The sequence below is a fragment of the Orcinus orca genome, chromosome 1 (genome assembly GCF_937001465.1).
Source record: "Orcinus orca chromosome 1, mOrcOrc1.1, whole genome shotgun sequence".
Lineage (NCBI taxonomy): Eukaryota > Metazoa > Chordata > Mammalia > Artiodactyla > Delphinidae > Orcinus > Orcinus orca.
In genome coordinates this window covers 182498398-182518152 of record NC_064559.1, presented here as the reverse complement: position 1 = coordinate 182518152, position 19755 = coordinate 182498398, and the positions used below count along the sequence as shown (strand labels likewise).

At 48.6% G+C, this 19755-nt stretch overlaps 2 protein-coding genes across 2 annotated transcripts in view; one reads left to right on the top strand and one right to left on the bottom strand.

The window, feature by feature from the left end:
* The first annotated feature begins 53 nt into the window (after positions 1-53).
* Positions 54-15446, top strand: CDCA8 (cell division cycle associated 8). Its single transcript, XM_004266439.3, has 11 exons — positions 54-186; positions 347-459; positions 599-727; positions 2786-2826; positions 4727-4799; positions 6807-6889; positions 9523-9587; positions 10708-10803; positions 11906-12032; positions 12794-12880; positions 14119-15446. Exons 2-11 carry the CDS (start codon positions 363-365, stop codon positions 14161-14163), a joined length of 843 nt encoding a protein of 280 aa, XP_004266487.1. The 5' UTR covers positions 54-186; positions 347-362; the 3' UTR covers positions 14164-15446.
* Positions 15447-17203: 1757 nt separating this feature from the next.
* Positions 17204-19755, bottom strand: part of EPHA10 (EPH receptor A10) — a 42472-nt gene continuing 39920 nt past the window's right edge. Inside the window, exon 17 of the mRNA XM_004266438.4 lies at positions 17204-19652. Within this exon, the coding sequence (XP_004266486.1) occupies positions 19538-19652 (115 nt within the window). The 3' untranslated portion in view covers positions 17204-19537. The remainder of the gene's footprint in view (positions 19653-19755) is intronic.

Here is a 19755-nt window from a genome sequence, read left to right as displayed (position 1 = left end):
TGTCCGATCGCAGAGCTTCCCTGTGATTGGTTATTGTGGGATCCTCCTAAGACGGCGGCTTCTCACTGGTCAGCCTGTGGCAGTTTGAATTTGGTGGCGGCGGTCGCACGTCCGGTTAGCCCCGGAGCCTCTCTCTCTCAGCTGAAGCAGCCAGGTTTTTCTCAGCCCCTGTTTCGGGACCCACAGGTGGGTGCCTCGCAGATCTTTTATGCCCAGGCCCCGAAGGGCAGGGGTCCCCCTCCAAAGCCCCTGGGGTGCCCTCCGCCCTCTCCCTCACCCTTGCGGCCCCTTGTCCCTCCCCGCCTCCGCCGCTGACGCCTTGTGGCTCGGCCCCCTCTCCCCGCAGCCTCCATCGAAGCGCCATGGCTCCGGCTAGGAAGGGCGGCAGTCGGGTGACCAAGACCAGCTCGGTACGGAGCCGAAAGCTCGCCTCTTTTCTTAAGGACTTCGACCGTGAAGGTAAGGGGCGGAGCCCGGGTGGTCGCTAGCACCTGGGGCAGTCGCGGGGTGCTGGCGGATTGGGGCGCTGGCAGCACGGATTCCAGGCCGCATTCGCCCGCCGGGTGACCCGTGTCCCGTCCGCTCTGCCCTCTCGCAGTGCAAATACGATCCAAGCAGATTCAGTCAGACAGGCAGAACCTCCTCAAGGAGATGGATAACTTGTACAACATCGAGATCCTGCGACTCCCCAAGGCGCTGCGCGAGATGAACTGGCTCGACTACTTCGGTAAGAGCTGCTAGTCTTTCCCCAGGCCTCGGCCTGGAGCCCTTCTGTGGTTACCATGGCAGCCTTCGTCTTCTTAGTGAGGTCTTCCAAGATCGCTGTAGGAAACTGCAGCCCTACTCCTTCCCCCCACTCCCTGTCTCACCTCCCGGATTTACTTTTCTCCTTAGCTCTTACCCTCATCTACCTCTGCAGGCAGGCAAACGTTTTCTCTAAAGGACCAGATAATAAATATTTTAGGCTTTGTAGGCTAGAAGGTTCGCTGTCGAAACTACTCAACTTTGCTGTTATGGTTCCAAAACAGCTGCAATGAATGGGCATAGCTGTTTTACAATAAAAACTTACTTATGGACACACTGAAATGTGAATTTGACATGGATTTCACGTGTCATGAAATACTCTTTTTGGGGGGGGCGGGGGGGATATTTTATCCAACCATTTGAAAATGAATGAGTGGCTTGGTTTATTACCAGACCTCAGTTGGAAGGATAATCCCAAGCAGCTCTTCCTGCAGCTTAGGGAAAATGCCAATTTAAAAATGGGCATATCAAATTGTGAAGTGCAGGACTCAAGAGTTTTCCTGGCCAGAGAAAAATCCCAGCCTGTTCCCCACCCCCTTGCTAAATGTCCAAGGAAATGCAAAAGGCTGTCCTTTTGCTGGGTTACCCTTACTTTTACTATTTTCCTTATTGTTCTTCACCCAGTATATAGCCTCCTTCCTGGATAGAAATGCATGTTCTGTTCACATAGTAGACGTTCAGTGATGCTTTTGACTTCCCCTTTTATTTATTAACCTATTTGTGCATCTCTGCAAATATTCATTGAGCATGTGTTAGGCACAATGCTAGGTGCTGAAGATGCATTGGGAAATAAAACAGGCGTTGTCCTTGCCTCCAGGAACTTACAAGTTAGTAGAGAAGGATCATTTTTAAAATTTGGACATGATTATATATTTAAAATTATGAGTACTACTAAAGAGAATAGAGTAGTGGTCAATGAGCACATTTATATAGTGCTTTCTATGGCAGACAGGCACTGTACCAAGTGTTTTCCATATATTAACTAATTTCATCCTCATCACAACCATATTGTTAATATTATCCCTGTTTTATAGACAACAAGATTAAAGCACAGAGATTGTATACTTTGCTCAAAGTCTCATAAGCTACTTAGTGACAGAGTCTACTTGAACCTAGGCATTCTGGTTCCAAAGCCTGAGTTCTTAACTATTATAGGGGATACTACCAGTTTTTCCAGCCAGAGGACCTAACCTAAGTTTTTATTCTACATCTAAATCTGCAAAGGCCTCTTCATTCAATACACATTTACTCCCTACTTACTGTGTGACATTTTTTTGTGTGTGTGTGTGGTACGCGGGCCTCTCACTGTTGTGGCCTCTCCCGTTGCGGAGCACAGGCTCCGGACGCGCAGGCTCAGCGGCCATGGTTCACAGGCCCAGCCGCTCCGCAGCATGTGGGATCTTCCCGGACCGGGGCACGAACCCGTGTCCCCTGCATCGGCAGGAGGCTCAACCACTGCACCACCAGGGCAGCCCTGTGTGACATATTTTTGCCAGAAGCTATGGGTATTATCTCTGTCCTCAAAGAGTTCAGTCCAAGGCAGGGCACTTTTACAGTTTTGAGTAGTTGTTGGATGTGACGATAGTGAGCAACTAACTCAGCACATTGCAGCGATCTGCTGAGAGAGAAAAATAAGCAGAGTTTGCGTTTGAGCTGAGTTTTGAAGTATGAATTAGAAATTTTTTGGGTGCAGAGGAATATTTCGGGCAGAGGAAATAAGTACCAGGGCACTGAGTCATGAGAGACAGTGGCACATTTGGGAAATAACAGGCACTTTGGTGTGGTGGAACCTAGAATAAGCCATGAGGGGAACAGTCAAGCTTGGAGAGAGGTTAAACTAGGTTGTAAAGACTCCTGAGTGTTGGATCAAGGGCTTAATCTGGTCCAGTGTAAGAAAAGTAAGTGGTCATATTAGGGAGGATGGTTTATTATTTAAATTATTAGAATCTGATAGTAACTAAACAAAACGTTCTTTTCAAAGCCCTTGGAGGAAACAAGCGGGCGCTGGAGGAAGCAGCTACAGTAAGTGACTTCTCCTATATTTGAACTCTTGGTTAGTTTTAAGTTTAGTCTGTTCACAAAATTCAACCAGTGGGTGCTGACTGTGGAAGAGGTTCCAGAGGGGACATTATCTGTGTCAACAAAAAAATTATAGTTGTCAAATGCTGAGTACATGAAGCCCAGATAATTTCAAGGTTTATAAAGAGAGGTAGTTCTTTTCTTGGCAGGTTCCTTGCAGCTCTTTGCCCGGACCTTTGCAGGGGAAGAAGAAAGCCGAAAGTCCAAGTTCCTTTAAGCCCCTGCATCATTACACGGTGACCTGGCCTGCTAGATGAGGCAGAATAAAGGGTTTAGATCTGCACTGTCTGCTACAGTAGCCACCAACTACGTGTAGCTCTTTAAATTAATTATATGTATTCAGTTCCTCAGACGCACCAGCCACATTTCAAATGTTCAGTAGCCACTTTCCATTCCATCATCCGTTTCAGACAGCACTCGTCTGTCTAGCACAGCACTTTCTAAGCTAAGCCTTGACAGCTTCAGAATCCCCGTCTGAGTACTCCATGTAGTCTCTGCCAGCCCAGAGATGAAACCTGTGTCATTCCTAGTCTGTAACGACTATTCTGATATTTACACGTGCCCTGCAAGAAAAGGCCTGTGAATCATGCCCGCTTTTGCCTAGTCCCGTACATATAGTTACCACTGGGAACAAATTTAATTAGAATGGCGACTGGAAGCCTTTTTGAAGGCCCCAGGGGCAGAGTAGAAAAACTTTTGGCCCTCTAGACTTTAAAAAATAAAAAAAATTTTTTTACAGTAACTATGTGAGGTGCTGAATGTGTTAATTAACTTGATTGTGGTAATCATTTCACAATGTGTATGTATCACAAATCCTCATGTTGTACACTTTAAATATGTTAGAATTTTATTTGTCAATTATACCTCAATAAAGCTGGAGGGAAAAAATGAGAAGGCTGACATAGCATCAAGTGTGGTAGGGAATATGGGTCATTAGGAACTTGTTTGCTCCTGGCATGTAAACAAGTACAATCACTTTGGAAAACAACTTTGCATAATATTAAGGCTGAACACTTGTGTACCCTACAACCCTGTAATGCCCCATCCCTAAGTATATAGCCAAGAGAAAACTTGGACAGGTGTGCATCAGACACATGTATAAGACAGTTCAAAGTAACAGTGTTTGTAATAGCAAAATACTGTTGAGAGGAGATTGGACAAATCCATCGTGATAGATATTACATAGCAGTGAAAACAAATTAACTACAACCACAAATAGTGATCAAAAACAAAAGCAAACAAAATATTGTTTAAGCACATACACATTTGTGGAGAAACACACACACTCTTTCAAGCAAATGGAATGATGATAGTGGTTATCTCTAAGGAATGACAGAATTAGGAGACTGGTCACCTTTCGAGGAGAGGCAAGGAAATAGAACAGGGAAAAATACATAGCCTAGAAGCAAGTAATTGGCAATGTTTTAGGCCTTCGTTAGTATGGTGGGTTTATGGAAGTTCAATATTTTGTATTATAACTAACAACAATCTTTTGTATGTATCAAAGAATATGTTTTGGGTTTTTTTGTTTTTAATATTTTACTTATTTATTTATTTATTTGGTTGTGTGGGGTCTTATTTGCAGCAGGCAGGCTCCTTAGTTGCAGCTCATGGGCTCTTTAGTTGTAGCATGCGAACTCTTAGTTGTGGCATGCATGTGGAATCTAGTTCCCTGACCAGGGATCGAACCCGGGCCCCCTGCATTGGGAGCACGGAGTCCTATCCACTGTGCCACCAGGGAAGTCCCAAGAATATGTTTTTTAATTAATGTTTTTAATCTTAAAATATTGTTCCTCATATTTGATGGAATATACCTTTTGTTTTCTGGCTGTGTTCATTACAGGCTGACCTGGATATCACAGAAATAAACAAACTAACAGCAGAAGCTGTTCAGACACCCCTGAAATCCGCCAAAAGTGAGTACTTTTCAAAACCCCTTGTTGAACTGTGAGAATGAAGGCCTAGTGTGGTTGGCTGGCTGCTTGGGGAGACCTCACTGGAGGAAACTCTTCCCTCTAATGCCTGGTCCTCAGTCTTGCAAATCCAAAAATTTGATTTTAGCCTCCGCATTCAGTTAGTGATATGCAGGACTGATAACTAACCGAACTCTTTAGAGCGATGTGTGAGCTAAAGTGAAGGTGAAAGAAGAAAAACAAAAGCTGTGCTGGAGACCAGACAGTGTTGCCTGCTTGCTTCCCTGAGTTAGAGAGGTGAGCAAGGTTTGGAGAGGTGCTACAAGACACGTTAGTGCCGGCCAGGACTCTCCCTGATGTGATCAGAAGGGTTCCAAGAGCATGGTGAAAGGACCAACTGTCTAAGCATGTCATTCCATGTTGCTCAATTCACTGACCCATCTGTGGAAAATTCTCTCACATGCACGTCCAACACTCTGAGAAACACTATCTTAAAGGGTAAGTTTGGGGGAAGCTGGGTTATAATTAGTGAGCATAGACTCAGGCCAGGGTGAGTTCTGTTATGGACGTGATGTCACTGTCATTAAGCTCCAGTAGCTCAATGCATCCAACTCCAGTGAGGATGAACCTGACCCAAGACCTGGAGTTTGGGGCTGCCCACCAAGCGGGCACCTTCTCCACTGGGCCAAGCCAGAAACACCGTCCAGTTCTTGTTCCAGCTTGCCTTCCATCAGAGCTGTCCTGTAGCATGAAGACGGCATGATGGGATTTTCACTTTCCTAGTGTCATGTTCCAGGCCTGCCCCAGCAAGGTTGTGACGTAATTGGACTTGGGTGTTCCTAGAGTTAGTTCCTTAGCTGCAAATCTGCAATCTGTTAGGTCGCTTTGGGTTATTTCTACATTTAGGTAATGTCCAATTTCTCTTTTGAATTCCACTTTTTTTTTTTTCTTACGTGGGGTGTGGGGGGCTGATCTTCCGATTTCACCACTGGGAACTGAACACACTGGGACCCAGGTCAGACAACAGTAGAGACTGGTTTTGTGTCCTCTCGACTACTGGACTTCAACTACATTGTAAGCTATTTTTTTTTTAAGGTAAATATATTTAGATTCTTATTTGTGTCAGGGAGAAAAAAAAGCTTAAAAGTCATTAAGTCTGATCTCTCCTCCCATAATTAAATTTCTCTATGGAATCCCTGCTTGGGATTTTCTAGCCCATGGCTGTACGTATTTAGCAGTGAGACTACCTTTCATCAATAGACAGCTGTGATGGTTAGAACGTTTTTTCTAATTTTGAACCAGAGTTTCCTGTGGTATCTACATATTGATACTGGTTCTGCTCTTTGAGGTCCCATAGAGCTGTCTTCCATATGACAACCCCTTAAATATTAAAAATTGGTGCTATTTCCTCCGTTATCATCCGTCTTAAACATCCCTCATATCCCTTTTCCTTCTAAGATGATAGTTGTAATAATTTATTATTTATAAATAGTATTTTATTATAATAAATAGTAATACTTATAATGTGTTCAGTACCGTCCAAGGGACTTTACATTCATTTGTCCCACAAATATTTAATAAGCACTTATACAGTAGGTGCAATTCTAGGGTTTGGGATGAATAACAAAGACCGTGTTTTTGTGGAGCACACATTCCAGGTCTCATCATATCCCTATGAAGTGGCTCCTCCCTTTTAGATGATCACCATGAAAGCCATGTGACCTAGTCAGAGGCAGGGCCAGGCCTCAAGCTCAAGGCTGTCTGACTCCAGGGTCTGCACTCTTATTCAGAATGCTGGGCTGCCGTACAAAGCATTATATGGGGTTTCTTAACCACTCTTGAGACCCTCTTTTTTGTCTACACCCTCTTTTTTTTTTAAAGTCATCTTTATATTGGATCTATTTCTTGATTACAGCCTAAGAGTGCATAAGTTTTATTTCCTATAAGAAATGTGAATGCATAAAAGTTTATTCCCATGAGAAATATCACTCTGTTAAAACTTTCTTATAGCACGAAAGGTGATGCAAGTGGATGACATGATAATGGAAGAAGAAGAGGAAGAAAATAAAAATAAGAATCCTCAAACTGCAAGAGTAAGTAGGCACTCAGATTCAGGGCTGGAGCCTGTCAGGAGAAAAAGGAAATACTTAAAATAAAGTATGCTCCCCCAGCACCCTTGGGCACAGCCTTTAAAATGAGTGAGAATTCACTAGCTGGAAAAGAAAGGGAAGGGAATTCCAGGAAGAGGAATGAAAGTGCCCTTTAAGGAACAGGAAGCAGTTTGGTATGGCTGGGCTGTAAACTGTGAGGGTGATCTGGGGAGAGCAGGGGCCAGAAAATGAATGGCCTTGTGTGCCAAACTTGGAAGTTGCAGTTTCATGAGGTAGGTCTTGGTAAATGACATGACCAGATAGGTATTTCAGAATAGGATTCGGGATAAACGGGAGAGAGGAAAAACTAGAGACAAGGGAACCAGTCAGGAGGCTACTGTAATTCTTTTATTTTTTTTTAATTTTTTTTTTAATTGAAGTTTAGTTGATTTACAGTGTAGTGCCAATCTCTGCTGTACAGCAAAGTGACTCATTTATACACATAGAGACATTCTTTTTTGTATATTTTCCATTACAGTTTATCACAGGATATTAAGTATAGTTCCCTGTGCTATATAGTAGGACCTTGTTGTTTATCCATCCTATATGTAATAGTTTACATATACTAATCCCAAACTCCCAGTCCTTCCCTCCCTCATCCCCCTCCGTCTTGGCAACCACAAGTCTGATCTCTATGTTGTGAGTCTGTTTCTGTTTTGTAGATAGTTTCATTTGTGCCATATTTTAGATTCCACATATAAGTGATCTCATATGGTATCTGCCTTTCTCTTTCTGACTCTTAGTTCACTTAGTATGATAATCTCTAGTTGCATCCATATTGCAGCAAATGGCATTATTTTGTTCTTTTTTATGGCTGAGTAGTATTCCATTGTATATATGTACCACATCTTCTTTATCCATTTCTCTGTCGACGGACATTTAGGTTGCTTCCATGTCTTGGCTATTGTGAATAGTGCTGCTATGAACATAGGGGTGCATGTATCTTTTTGAATTACAGTTTTGTCCGGGTATATGCCCAGGAGTAGGATTGCTGGATCATATGGTAATTCTGTCTTTTAGTTTTCTGAGGAACCTCCACACTGCTTTCCATAGTTGTTGTACCAGCTTACCTTCCCACCAATAGGGTAGGAGGGTTCCCTTTTCTCCACACTCTCTCCAGCATTTATTTGTAGACTTTTTAATGATGGCCGTTCTGACCAGTGTGAGGTGGATTTGATTTGCATTTCTCTAATAATTAATGATGTTGAGCATCTTTTCATGTGCCTACTGGCCATCTGTATGTCGTCTTTAGAGAGATGTCTATTAAGGTCTTTTGCCCATTTTTCGATTGGGTTGTTTGTTTTTTTGTTGTTGAGTTGTATGAGCTGTTTGTATATTTTGGAGATTAAGCCCTTGTCTGTCGCATCATTTGCAAATATAGTCTCCCATTCCATAGGCTTTTTCCTTTTTTTTATGGTTTCCTTTGCTGTGCAAAAGCTTGTAAGTTTGATTAGGTCCCATTTGTTTAGTTTTGTTTTTACTTCTATTGCCTTGGGAGACTGACCTAAGAAAACACTGGTACAATTTATGTTAGAGAATGTTTTGCCTGTGCTCTCTTCTAGGACTTTTGTGGTGCCATGTCTCATGTTTAAGTCTTTAAAGCATTTTGAGTTTATTTTTGTGCATGTGTGAGGGTGTGTTCTAAGTTCATTGATTTACATGCAGAGGCTGCTGTAATTCTTGAACTGAGGCACTGACCCTGTAAAAAGAGAAGGGATGGTTCTGAGATAAGTTTTATAATGGAGAGTAGGCAAGACTGGTAGAGGGAAGGAGGGACCAGAGATGACTAGGTGGTTTCTAGTCTAGGGAACTGCCATCCGGTGGCATGTGGGGCACAGGAGGAGGAGGAGTGCTGGGTTAGGGCTAAGGGGAGCAGTCCCTGTGTCAGTTGTTTGGCCTGCTGAGTGTTCAGTACTTCTCCAGGACAGCTCGCCCTGACAGAAATCTCAGCCTGGAGCTCAGGCAGAAGTAAGAGACTGAGAGACAACGACTCCCAGATCTTTAGGTGGTTGTCCCAGCGAGGGAGTCGATGAGGTTGTACAGGGAGAACGTGGAGGGGAGGCTGAGGATGGACCCTAGGAGGGAAGGTAGAAAGAGGAGCTCGTGAGGCAGCCTGCAGAGGGCCAGCCAGAGAAGTGGGGAGGTGGGTGGATCTTAGAAACAAGGGAGGATGTCAGCAGGTAAAGAGTGATTGCTGTCAGGTACCTCCGAGGACTCAGCAAGGGTGAGGACTGCTGAGGGTTCCTTGGGTTGGGCACCTGGGTGCCCTTAGTGACCGTCACAGCAGCACTTTGTGAGGGGGTGGGAGTGGGGTGGGGAGACCAACCAGGCTGTACTCAGTCCAGAAGACACTTACCTTTACTCTCAGTCAAAGGCCTCTATTCTGAAGACTCAGGCAGTATAGATTCTTAGTTGATCAATTATGTTCAGAATTATTTAAGTCACTGTGAATTCTGTGAGATAGACCTTCTGATGTTCGGTATTAGTTTTCTTTTCCAGAGCTGGTACCCCTTTCCCTTACCTTTCCCCTTTGCAGGGCCTTTTGTAACCTCAGTTTCATTTGCCTGTGACTTCAGGTTAAAAGGTGTCCTCCATCCAAGAAGAGAACCCAGTCTATACAAGGAAAAGGCAAAAGTAAAAGGTAACAGGTTTTCCAGATTTAGATGTGTTTTTGGTTTTATTGGAGAACCACATTCATCATGGCAGAAATAGGTGGTAAAGGGCTTTTGTGACTTGTGTTCAAGTTGAGCTTCACATCATCGAATCCTCCAGTATCCGAGCTGGAGAGGCCTCTAGAAACCGTCTGACCCAACACCTTCTCTGGTTCTTCTGCCCACGTTCTCTATCTCCCCCCCCCCTTTTTTTTTTTAATGCAAACAAGGAGATTAAGACCCAGAAACACAGAGTAAGCACTGCATATTTTGTTCAGTTACCTGACAGTCCACGTATAGAGCTACCCACAGTCGGTCACAAAGTGGCTGTCAGCTGCCTGTAGTTAGTTTCTTAAAAGATTCCTCCTCGGGTTTCCCTGGTGGCGCAGTGGTTGAGAGTCCGCCTGCCGATGCAGGGAACACGGGTTCGTGCCCCGGTCCGGGAAGATCCCACATGCTGCGGAGCGGCTGGGCCCATGAGCCATGGCCGCTGAGCCTGCGCGTCCAGAGCCTGTGCTCCGTAACGGGGGAGGCCACAACGGTGAGAGGCCCGCGTACTGCAAAAAAAAAAAAAAAAAATTCCTCCTGTTCTTGCTAAATAATGAGTCACCGTAGACTTGGAACTGTTTATGCTGGGAGTTGGGGGGAGGGGCTGCCTCTTAACAGGCTCAGGAAAGTAGTCACTGGGGCGTGTGTCTGTGAAGCGGTGGGCTCCTCCCATTTCTCCCTGGGCAGTGGGAGCTGTCTGGCAGGAGGACAGGAGCTCCAGCTAGGGGGCCTGCAGGGTGCTGAGGGGCTGGCTCCTTCCCCTCATTCGTTAGCTTGATTGATAAGTCAGATTCTGGAGGCAGGCGGCCTGGGTTCGGAGTTCTGGCTCTGCCCTAATTGGCTGTATGATCTTGGGCAAGTTATTTAACTCAATATGCCTGAGTTTCTGCATCCAGAAATGAGGATCATGGTGCTTCTCAGAGGGTGGTTAGGAGGGCTGCACGAGCTAATGTGTGTAACATGCCCAGGATAGGCTCTGACATGGTCAGTGTTACCTGCCTCTGCGGCTGCCGTCCCTGGACCTGAGAGTTGGCGTACCTAATGGTCATGTCTCACCTGTAGGTCAAACCATTGTGCCACTGTTACCCCAGCTGTGGGCCGACTGGAGTTGTCTATGGTGAAACCAACTCCGGGCCTGACACCCCGGTTTGACTCAAGGTGAGTATTGACAACAGCACTTGGATTTTTGTGGGAGCCCAACATTTGATGTTTGCCAGAAAAGAAGGGTGTTTAAGAAAATACTGGGAAGCCCTAACAGAGGAGGGTAACCGCCTGGGTTTCCTAATGTTTGCCTCTCCCCTGAGTGTAGGTTTGCGTGTTTTTGGTGACAAAATGATTCTTTACCTGTCCCTGATGACTAGGAGGCCTCTAGTGACTGTTTTGGTCTTTTCCGATTCTGATCAAGTTTATTTTAAATTGGTAGGTACTCTCCCACACTCTTGGTAGGAGTGAAAATGGACACCACCTTTTGGGAGACCAGTATAAACAAGGATGTTCTTATAGCATAAATTAATCCCTTCCATAGTGCTGGTCAACTAGATAGGACATGGGGTATAGCCATTAAATAAGCACATCCGCATGTGCTGATGGGGAAGAGCTTCATGATCACAAGCATCTCCAAAGCAGGTGGCAGGGCAGCGTGTCCTAGATGACCCCATTTGATAGAAAGTTTCTGGAAGGACGCATAAGGAACTGAGAGTGGTTATCTGGAGTGGGGAGAGTGAGGAAGACTTACCTTCTACTTCTAATTCTCTTCCTTAACTGCTTATTGTTTTTTTTTTACATGAGTATATAGCAAAAGACATTTAGGGAAAAATAGATGGCAGCATTTTAAAGGTCTTGAGAAAGTCACTTTGGGAATTAATATAATGATGTAATCTCTGAATCATCCAACTTTGACCCTGGAAAAGTCCTCCTGATGGAAGCACTTAGCCACTCTTGGAAGTATATTAACCACAGTTTATTTCTGACTTTGTGGATGGATGGATGGATGGATGGATGGATGGATGGAGGCTGGTATCCATATGGAGCTCTGGACATAAAATTTACATGGATAAGAATTAACTTTCACTAGATGTATGTTTGATAATTACAACCTCCTTCCTCCAGCTGTGTTTAGTCAATACTGCTTTTTAACCCTAAATTTAGAATGCGCCTTCTTAGAAATGTGTGATTTGAAAACTGCAGCTTGAGGCCAGATGGGGTCAAGGTGTCATTCAGTCTGCCAAGCCATCTTTACAGAGATTTTCCCACTTTATAGGGTCTTCAAGACCCCAGGCCTGCGCACTCCAGCAGCCAGAGAGCGGATTTACAATGTCTCTGTAAATGGCAGTCCTCTTGCTGACAGCAAAGAGATATTCCTCACCGTGCCAGTGGGAGGCGGAGAGGTAAGTGTTCCAGAGGGCGATCAGGCCATGGCGTGCTGCTTACTCAGCATTTCTTCTCTTGTCCATCACTCACTTCCCTCCCAAAATCCAAAGTCCCTTTGGTTGCATGGCTTCTGATATCCACATTTCTGTAGGACTCAGAACCATTTCCTCTCCCAGGTTAGTGCCAAGATCCTTGCCCAGCTCTGGGTTTCATTGGTTCATCCACTAACATTTGCCCATCTGTCTTGTAGCAGGTTCAAGATGTAGAAGACATTCGATGTAGAAGACATTCCTGCCCTTGAGAAGCAGTTCAGTAGTCAAGCTAGGCTCCCAATTAACTGTAACATGTGATGTGTGCAGTAAGGGAGATATTAAAGGGCGTGCAGAGGAGGGCACTATCGGGGTGCGTGCGTGCTTGCTTAGTCTGGAAAGGGGAGCTCGAGCTGTGTCTTCCACTTTGTGTAGCTTCGAGGGGTCTGAAGCAGGCAGAGCAAGTTGCTGACCTCGGCTCCTGGGACGGAGGGGATGGTTTATCTCAGATGAGGTCTGCAGGGCGTTTCTAAGCTAACGTGCACCCCTTCTACTCAGCTGATCCAGCTATCGGCCCAGTGATAAACACCGACGGCACTGTCTCTTTCGGATTAACTCCCCTCCTGCCTGCCTTGCCATCCCCCTCCACAAGTGCAGGACATCAAGGGACCCCCGGAGCACACTGGGCTGCTGGGTGGAGGTTCCTGCCCTGAGGGACGTGCCACGTTAACCCTCTCCCCTCCACACAGAGCATGCGGTTATTGGCCAGTGACTTGCAGAGGATTGATATCGCACAGCTGGATCCAGAGGCCTTGGGAAACATTAAGAAGCTCTCTGTAAGTCTCGGGTTCCTCTCCACACACAGGAGGCCTCCAGTAGCCTTCTGGGTTTAGCCGTACTTAGGATTGCCTTTTGGGTCTGGCCTGCTGCTTTACACTTACAACTGTGTGGCCTCTTTCCCCCAAGGGATTTTGACTGTTATCCTGCTTACTGAGCAGCAATTCTGTCCCTAAACTGATGCTGAGTTTTGGTCCAACCAGAGTGCCTGCCACAGAAGTTCCACAAGAGAATCAAATCCTGCCTCATTCAGGCAGTTGGTGCCTGTATGTTAGGGCACAATTGACCCCCCGGGGACTGAAACTTCCTCACAACAGTTCGGGAACAGGGTGAGGAGCTTGCTACCAGGAATCCCACAGAATCAAAGAAAGCACTGAACAGGCAGGCCCTCTGAGTGGTGGGACCACCAGTGCCAGGAGTTGATGGGGCTCCGCTCTGGTGCACCAGCTCCTTTAGCAACTCTGTCTTTGGGGCCCGTGCCCTCACCTCTCTTGCACCTCGTCCTTCCCCCACTCAGCGGGTAACCTTCTCCACGAGGCCCTTGGTTCTGTTCTCCCTTACCTTGAGTCAGTATGTGGCTCTGGGTAGCCACACTCCCAGCTCTGACTCTATTGCTCCATTGCCCAACGCGGACAGTCCAGTTTCAGTCTTATTTAAATTCTCAAGAGGAAGAATTGAATTAGCTCAGCTGTGGTCAGACGGGCCTCCCCAGTCCCTTCCGCTTTGATTTTGGCTGGTGGATGGGAACACCTAGTGCAAACATGACTGCTGTAGGTCCCCCCTCCTGGGGGGAGGTCTGTGAAGGGTACATCCAAGTAAGGGGACGGGCGGAGGTACTTTCCCAAACATGTTGTACAGAACAGAGGCCGGTGCTGAGATCAGGCACATACCCAGCCCCCCGGATCTGGTGACATCCATCATCTAGCTGGACCTACAGCATTGCTGTTCCCAAATTATACCTTCACTGTCTCATTTGAGATGGTATTTTGCTCCTTTGTTCAGATGAGAAATGGAGATTCAGAAAGGTTAGTTCGGTCTGCGTTGGTGGTATAGAGGAGAGCATAGCTGCCTTCCAGAAAGGTTAGTTTGTTCATGTTACCAATAGAGGATGGAGGGCTGAGATCCACTCAGACCAGCCCGGCACCAAAGCCAGTGCTACCTGAGCAGACTATGTGCTAAGTGGGCAAGCCTGCCCAGCTTCATCCTCTCTAAAGGGCCTCTCTCCTTGTCCTTTCAGAGCCGTCTTGCTCAAATCTGCAGCAGCATACGGACTCACAAATGAGGCTGCTATTCCAAGAAGCCAGATTTCACAGGATGGACCTTCAATGGGCACTTCTGGGACCCTGAAGATACCTCTTCCCTTCGGCTTATTGTCTGTTTGAACGTGAAGTTCCAGAGCAGGGAGAAGCGTTCCTCTTGGAGAATTCAGGAAGCGTTGCTATTGGCACCTCCCAACCCAGATGACAGACACTGCCTCTGTGTCCATACAGTCCAAACCTCCTGCCGTTCTCCCAGCTGAATTCTCCTTCCTGCTCTCAGCTGCCGCCTCTGCCTGCCGTAGCTCCACGTCCTCTCCGCCCTGCCCTAACTCCAGCTGAGGCTGCACAGGGGAGCCTCCTGTTCTCGGGAAGACTGCCAACTTGCCCTCACCGGGGAGCCCGCTCCAGCTGGCGTTCCCGCCCTGTGCGTGCTTGGGGCTGGGAGCTAGGCTCAGAGAAGTGAGCTCCGTGAGAGGGCGGCTCCAGGAGCTGGGGGGGCCTGTGCAGATGGGGCCAGGACCTGTCACAGCAGTGACCACAGGAGGAAACATCTCCCCTCCTGCGCACATCCCCTCCCTCCTGTGGTGGGTACTGACAGGGCTCTGCAATCTTAACACCTGCCATGCCCAGTAGTTTGGTTTCAAGCTGACTTGTAGACTAGTATTTTGTATTATCCCTGTTTACCAAAGACCAAAACTTGGTTTGTGGGCAGTTTCCATGTCTTACTCCTCTACCTCTCTGGTTAGTCCAGTTAGTGGGAATCTGGATAAGGGAGCTGTAGGGTTTAGGTTAATCAGGGGTTTTTACATGACTGGCCGCAGAGGAACTCTAAGCTGTCCGTGGCCCTGTGGTCCCCACCAGGCCTGTAGACTGCAGAGAGCACTTCTGTCTTCTGAGGTTCATGGGGGAGTGGGCGTAGCTTGCCTGGTGGCCTCATTCCTCACGTTTGGCCTCTGCCCCGGCGTGGGCTGTCACATGGGCACTGAGATCCCTGCGCTCCAGCCAGCACCTGTGCCCCAAAGAATCATTAGATGTGGTTTGAGAACGTGGGAGCTGAGAGTCCCCACCCCAAGCCTGAGAGCACAGTGTTCTGTGAATGGCTCTTTGTTGTACTCTATTATTTTCCTACATGACCATTCTAGTCCAGTCCTGTTCAAGATGTGTTCTTTTCAAGTTGTTTTATTCTCCCTTTCCTGAGACTTTTGTACATACTGTTTTCCTGAGTCATGGTATCTGTAAGCTGATTTATTCTAATCAGAGCTACTGAAAGGTACCTGTTTTCAATAAATTGTGGATTTGTTTTTAATTGATATTCCGCCCTGCCTGTCATCTCCAAGCTGTGCTACCTGGACCAGAGACAATTTTGGAGCTGAAGCTACTGGAGTGAGGGTCTGCAAGCAGCTACTTTCCTCAGAAGATGCGAAAACCTTTACTTCAGGCAGAACCTCTCTGATACCTGAAGAGGGGGCCCTCTCCCCAAGATCCAGGTCACAGGTAACCTAGCCCAAGAAGCTTTTCCCCAACATCTTCCTTCCATGAGCTAGAAATTTACATCATGGGGGCACAGTATCTAGGGTACCTATAGTTTACTTGTGTAGCAAGTCTCGTTGGCCAGGGACAAAGCAGGGGCCCAGGTGATTCAGTGATCGTGCTTCTCACTTCCCAAGCTCCAGGCTCTGGCAGATCTGCCTTCCTGGAATTCGCTCTTCGCCAAAATGATCGACGTGGGGCTCACGGCGGAAGAGAAGACAGACTGGGGTCACGGTTCAGCAGGTCATCGGTGTTGACAGTTTAGGGAGAAGGCCCTTCAGTCAGTGACAGCATTTAGAGTAGAGGTTACTCATTTCAAGCGATTAAGTCACCAAAGCTGAGGCTTGTACCTTTTCCTTCATTGTCTGGTACACTGTTGTTAAGTAGAGCCTGACGTCAAGAAAACACTTAGGATCCAACATTCTTTACTCAAAGCCACCCTCACCCTAGTTTGGCTCCAACTGCACTACTGCCTGGACCCAGTTGCAGGGAATGTGTAGTATGTAACAGGTCCTTAGTAAATACCAGTCACACGACAAAGATGGAGCAGTCCTTCATTCCATACAAGAGCTGGCTTGGAGACGGTAATGAGCTCCCCATCCCAGGATTTAAGGCATGGGCTGAACTATCACAGGGCTGGCATGCGGCAAAGAAAATTCAAACCTTACCGCCAGCCCATAGACCAAAAAGGGCCGCAAACGCTTTTCACTGTTTGGATTTTGTCTTTTCAAATTAATTGCTAACAATTTAAAAATCATGAGATTTCACAAAAACAGTCACTAGCCACCAACAAATATCTAGCAACACGGGCCACAGTCAAGAGGAGCTGTGTAGCACTTTCCCTCGGTCCTCAGAGGCCTCTTCCCGTTCAAAGGAATTCTTACCTCATCCCTGTGGGCAGTTTACTTTGTAGCCTCTGCTGTGTGTATAAAGCCAATAAAAGCAGAGCTGCTCTGAGCTCGAGGGAGGAGGAGGCCTGGATGAAGGGAGGAGGAGGCCCTCCCCGCACCAGGGGCGTTTCCAATGAACAGTAGTTTCATTCTTTGCCCTACAGGCCCCCCGATCGTTCCAAAAGCCCTACTTGGGACGTCCTGTTGAAAGAAGTCCAAATGTGTTGCCTTATGAACAGTTAGGTTCAATTAGTCATATGAAGAGCTAGTTCTTGTGGAGGCTGTGCTAGGACATCACCTAAGCATCGTTTATTCACAGTGTCAGACACACATTGCCGCCTGGTCCAAAACCGAGCTCGTCATTTCCCACATCGCTGCTTAACCTGCTCCCCCTCCCCTTACGTGGTCCATCTCCGGCAATGGCACCGCCACGGAGTGTTGCCCCCTCGGGGAAGCCACCCACTGCTCGCCCCTAGGGTAAACCCTGATCACACTGTCCTGTCATCTATTTCCTAAATGTGTCTCTTGCTCAGAGATCTCAGACACACACTTTGGAGACCCCTGTGGTGGGGCGGGGTGGGGGGCGAAACCCTCCCACACAAGTTACTTAACAGTTAAGCAACTGTCACTGACAGAGGCACCATACCACAGACAAGTTTTTATTACTTTGTCCTGCATATAGAACCCAAGAACTATAAAAACACCTCCAGAATTAGTCAAAGGAACCACTCCCCCACCACCAACAACCAGCCCCTTCCCTCCCTGGATGGGCTCAGATATGGGTGCTGGGGGCTTGCAGGCCACCTCTCTATCCAGTGAATAAGGTCCATATAAAAATAGATCTGTAGAGGGCTCCCAGGGAGCCATCAGCCTGCATCTTGCCGGCACCTGTGCAGCGCTGAGGCCTGGGACCCATCAGGATGCTGACACCTCACTCCTCAGTGGAAGGGAGGTCTACCCTGGACACCGAAGTCCTGCCAACACAGCCAGCGGACTCTGCAGAACAGCGGGGGGAGGAGGAGGGGACTCTGACCTTCAGGGCATGACTGATGAGGCTGGAGATGGGCATGAGGCTCCCTCCACAGGATGCTGGTATGTCCTTTCCAGACTTCCCACGGGGCAGGGCCTGGAGGGCACCAGCAAGGGACCCTCCAGCTCTGTCAAAGGTAGAAGAAATATCTCGGCCTCCCCTAGCACTCCCCAGGACACTGAGCTGGGGCAGGTGCTCAGGAGATGGACAGCGGGGGTGGGGGGACGCCTGCCCTGCTGGCAGAATGAGGCCAAAGGCCCTGCTGAGAGGCGCCGTCCCCCACCACGGAGCACTCCCCAAAGATGTGCTGCATCTCCCACCCTCCAGGCTCCTTCTCACGCTGGCCCCTCTGCTTGGATTCCTCTTGTCCTAGGCCCTCCGTCTTGGCCTGCGGAAAACTCCACCAACCCTAAGGAAAGAGTCCTCCCCCCGCTCCTCCAAGGCCCTGTTCAATGGATGCCTCAGACTCTCAGTCAAGGAACCTTTCCAGACGCCCCTCCATATACACACACCAGGAGTGTCCGGCCCACAGGCCCTAAGGTCTCCCGTGGGGGACGTGGAGTAGTTCCTGGAGCCCGAGTTCACCTCCCCGCCTCGTCTGGGCCCTCCAAGGGCCGGCTGCATCTCCTTCACCCCTTCCTGTAGCCCTTGTCTCCTTCCCAGCCCATCCCACCCGACCCACACGCAGCCAAACCACAGCAGGCATAGGTCAGGGGTGACCCTATCCAGACCCAGTTGCCTTCATTCTGTGCCACGAAAGCCCTGGCCTCACGATCACCCCCGCCTCCGGGAAGCCTTCCTGGATAAGGAACTCTGGACTCAGCTCAGGGCAACTACTTCTGCCAAAGCCCCGCAGAAGTGGGGCCAGAGGGAGGAGGTACTCCACGGGAGGCTGGGTGCAGGGGATGGAGGCTGCAAGAGGGGGTCACCTCAGAGTACCCCTGGGCTGCCTCAGGAAAGAGTGTTGGTGACACAGGGCAGGACCCATGACTCTCTCCAGAGCCAACGTCGGCTCTGGATCAGGAGTTGGGCACATGGGTTCAACCCCAGCTCTGGCCCTGACTCCTCACTAGGTCTTGTTTTCCCCACCTGTACGGTAAGGGTTGGACCGGCCTGTTAGAGAGAGAAGCTCCGTCTCTGAGAGTCATGTCTTCATCATCCCCCAAGTCTGAGGAGCAAAGCTCTTGGGGCCCCGGGGAGAAAACTTCTCTCCTCATGCTCTTCCCAGATGTCCTGGCCGGTGAGTTTATAAAAGGAAAGCAAAGGGGGTGGGGGGCACCTAGTGGGGCCTCAGGGGAACACCGGGACCCTCACCCTCACCCTGAATGGTCAGCTCAAGGGTGGGGGAAGCAGAAATGAGCTCCTAAGTCCGGGGCCCTCGGGGTCCAGCCCCTGATCTCAGCACCACCTTTGCCTGCCTGGGCCTCGGGACCAGTGTCCAGACAGGGCCCAGCTGGAATATGGGGAACTGAGGCCCCATGGCCCATCAGGATTGGCGGCCAGGCAGCTGTGGTCACTGACAGGAGCCCATCCATCAGGGACCTGTGCTGACTGCTGGCCAATGGTCTGTGGGAAAGTGGGGCACCCTTTTGAGTAGGCCCCAGACCCCAGTGGGTATGGAAGACAGAAGGGCATGAAGCGGGCCATTTAAAGCTATGTCTTCCTCCCTGCCCCTGCCCACCTTAGTCTCGGAGACCCTGCATTTCCTCCCACTGTTATCTCAGGGATCCTCCCCAGGTTTTGAACCTTTTTTCCAGGGGGACTGAGTCAGCCAAGGTGCTCAGACTGGGGGAAATGGGGGGAGAAGGCAGGGAAATGGAGGAAACCGGGGCTCCACACAAGCTCTGGGAGCTCACTTCCGCACGGATGGAGTGCAGCTGGCGGGGGTCCTGGGCAAGGCTGGGGGCTGGAGCCCCATGGGGTCCTGGCCTGGAAAAGTGGGGCCGCTCACACCTGCACCCCCCGGCCCTGCAGCTGGAGCACCCGGGCCCGCAGGGCACTGATCCCGCTGAGGAGGTCCTCCCGGTGTTCCACCGATGAGATGCCCAGGCTCACCAGGTCCCTGCGAAGAAGAAGGGCGGGTCAGACCCAGCTGGCTCTTCCCCACCTTCTGCTGTCCCTCCCATCCCCTGCCCAGCCAGGGAACCGGAATCAGGACCGGCTGG

Excerpts from the sequence above, each read along its gene's own strand:
- CDCA8 (XM_004266439.3), top strand. The coding sequence starts at position 363 with ATGGCTCCGGCTAGGAAGGGCGGCAGTCGGGTGACCAAGACCAGCTCG. Across the intron at positions 460-598 it reads TAAGGACTTCGACCGTGAAG|TGCAAATACGATCCAAGCAG; the intron begins GTAAGGGGCGGA and ends GCCCTCTCGCAG. Across the intron at positions 12,881-14,118 it reads GAAACATTAAGAAGCTCTCT|AGCCGTCTTGCTCAAATCTG; the intron begins GTAAGTCTCGGG and ends TTGTCCTTTCAG.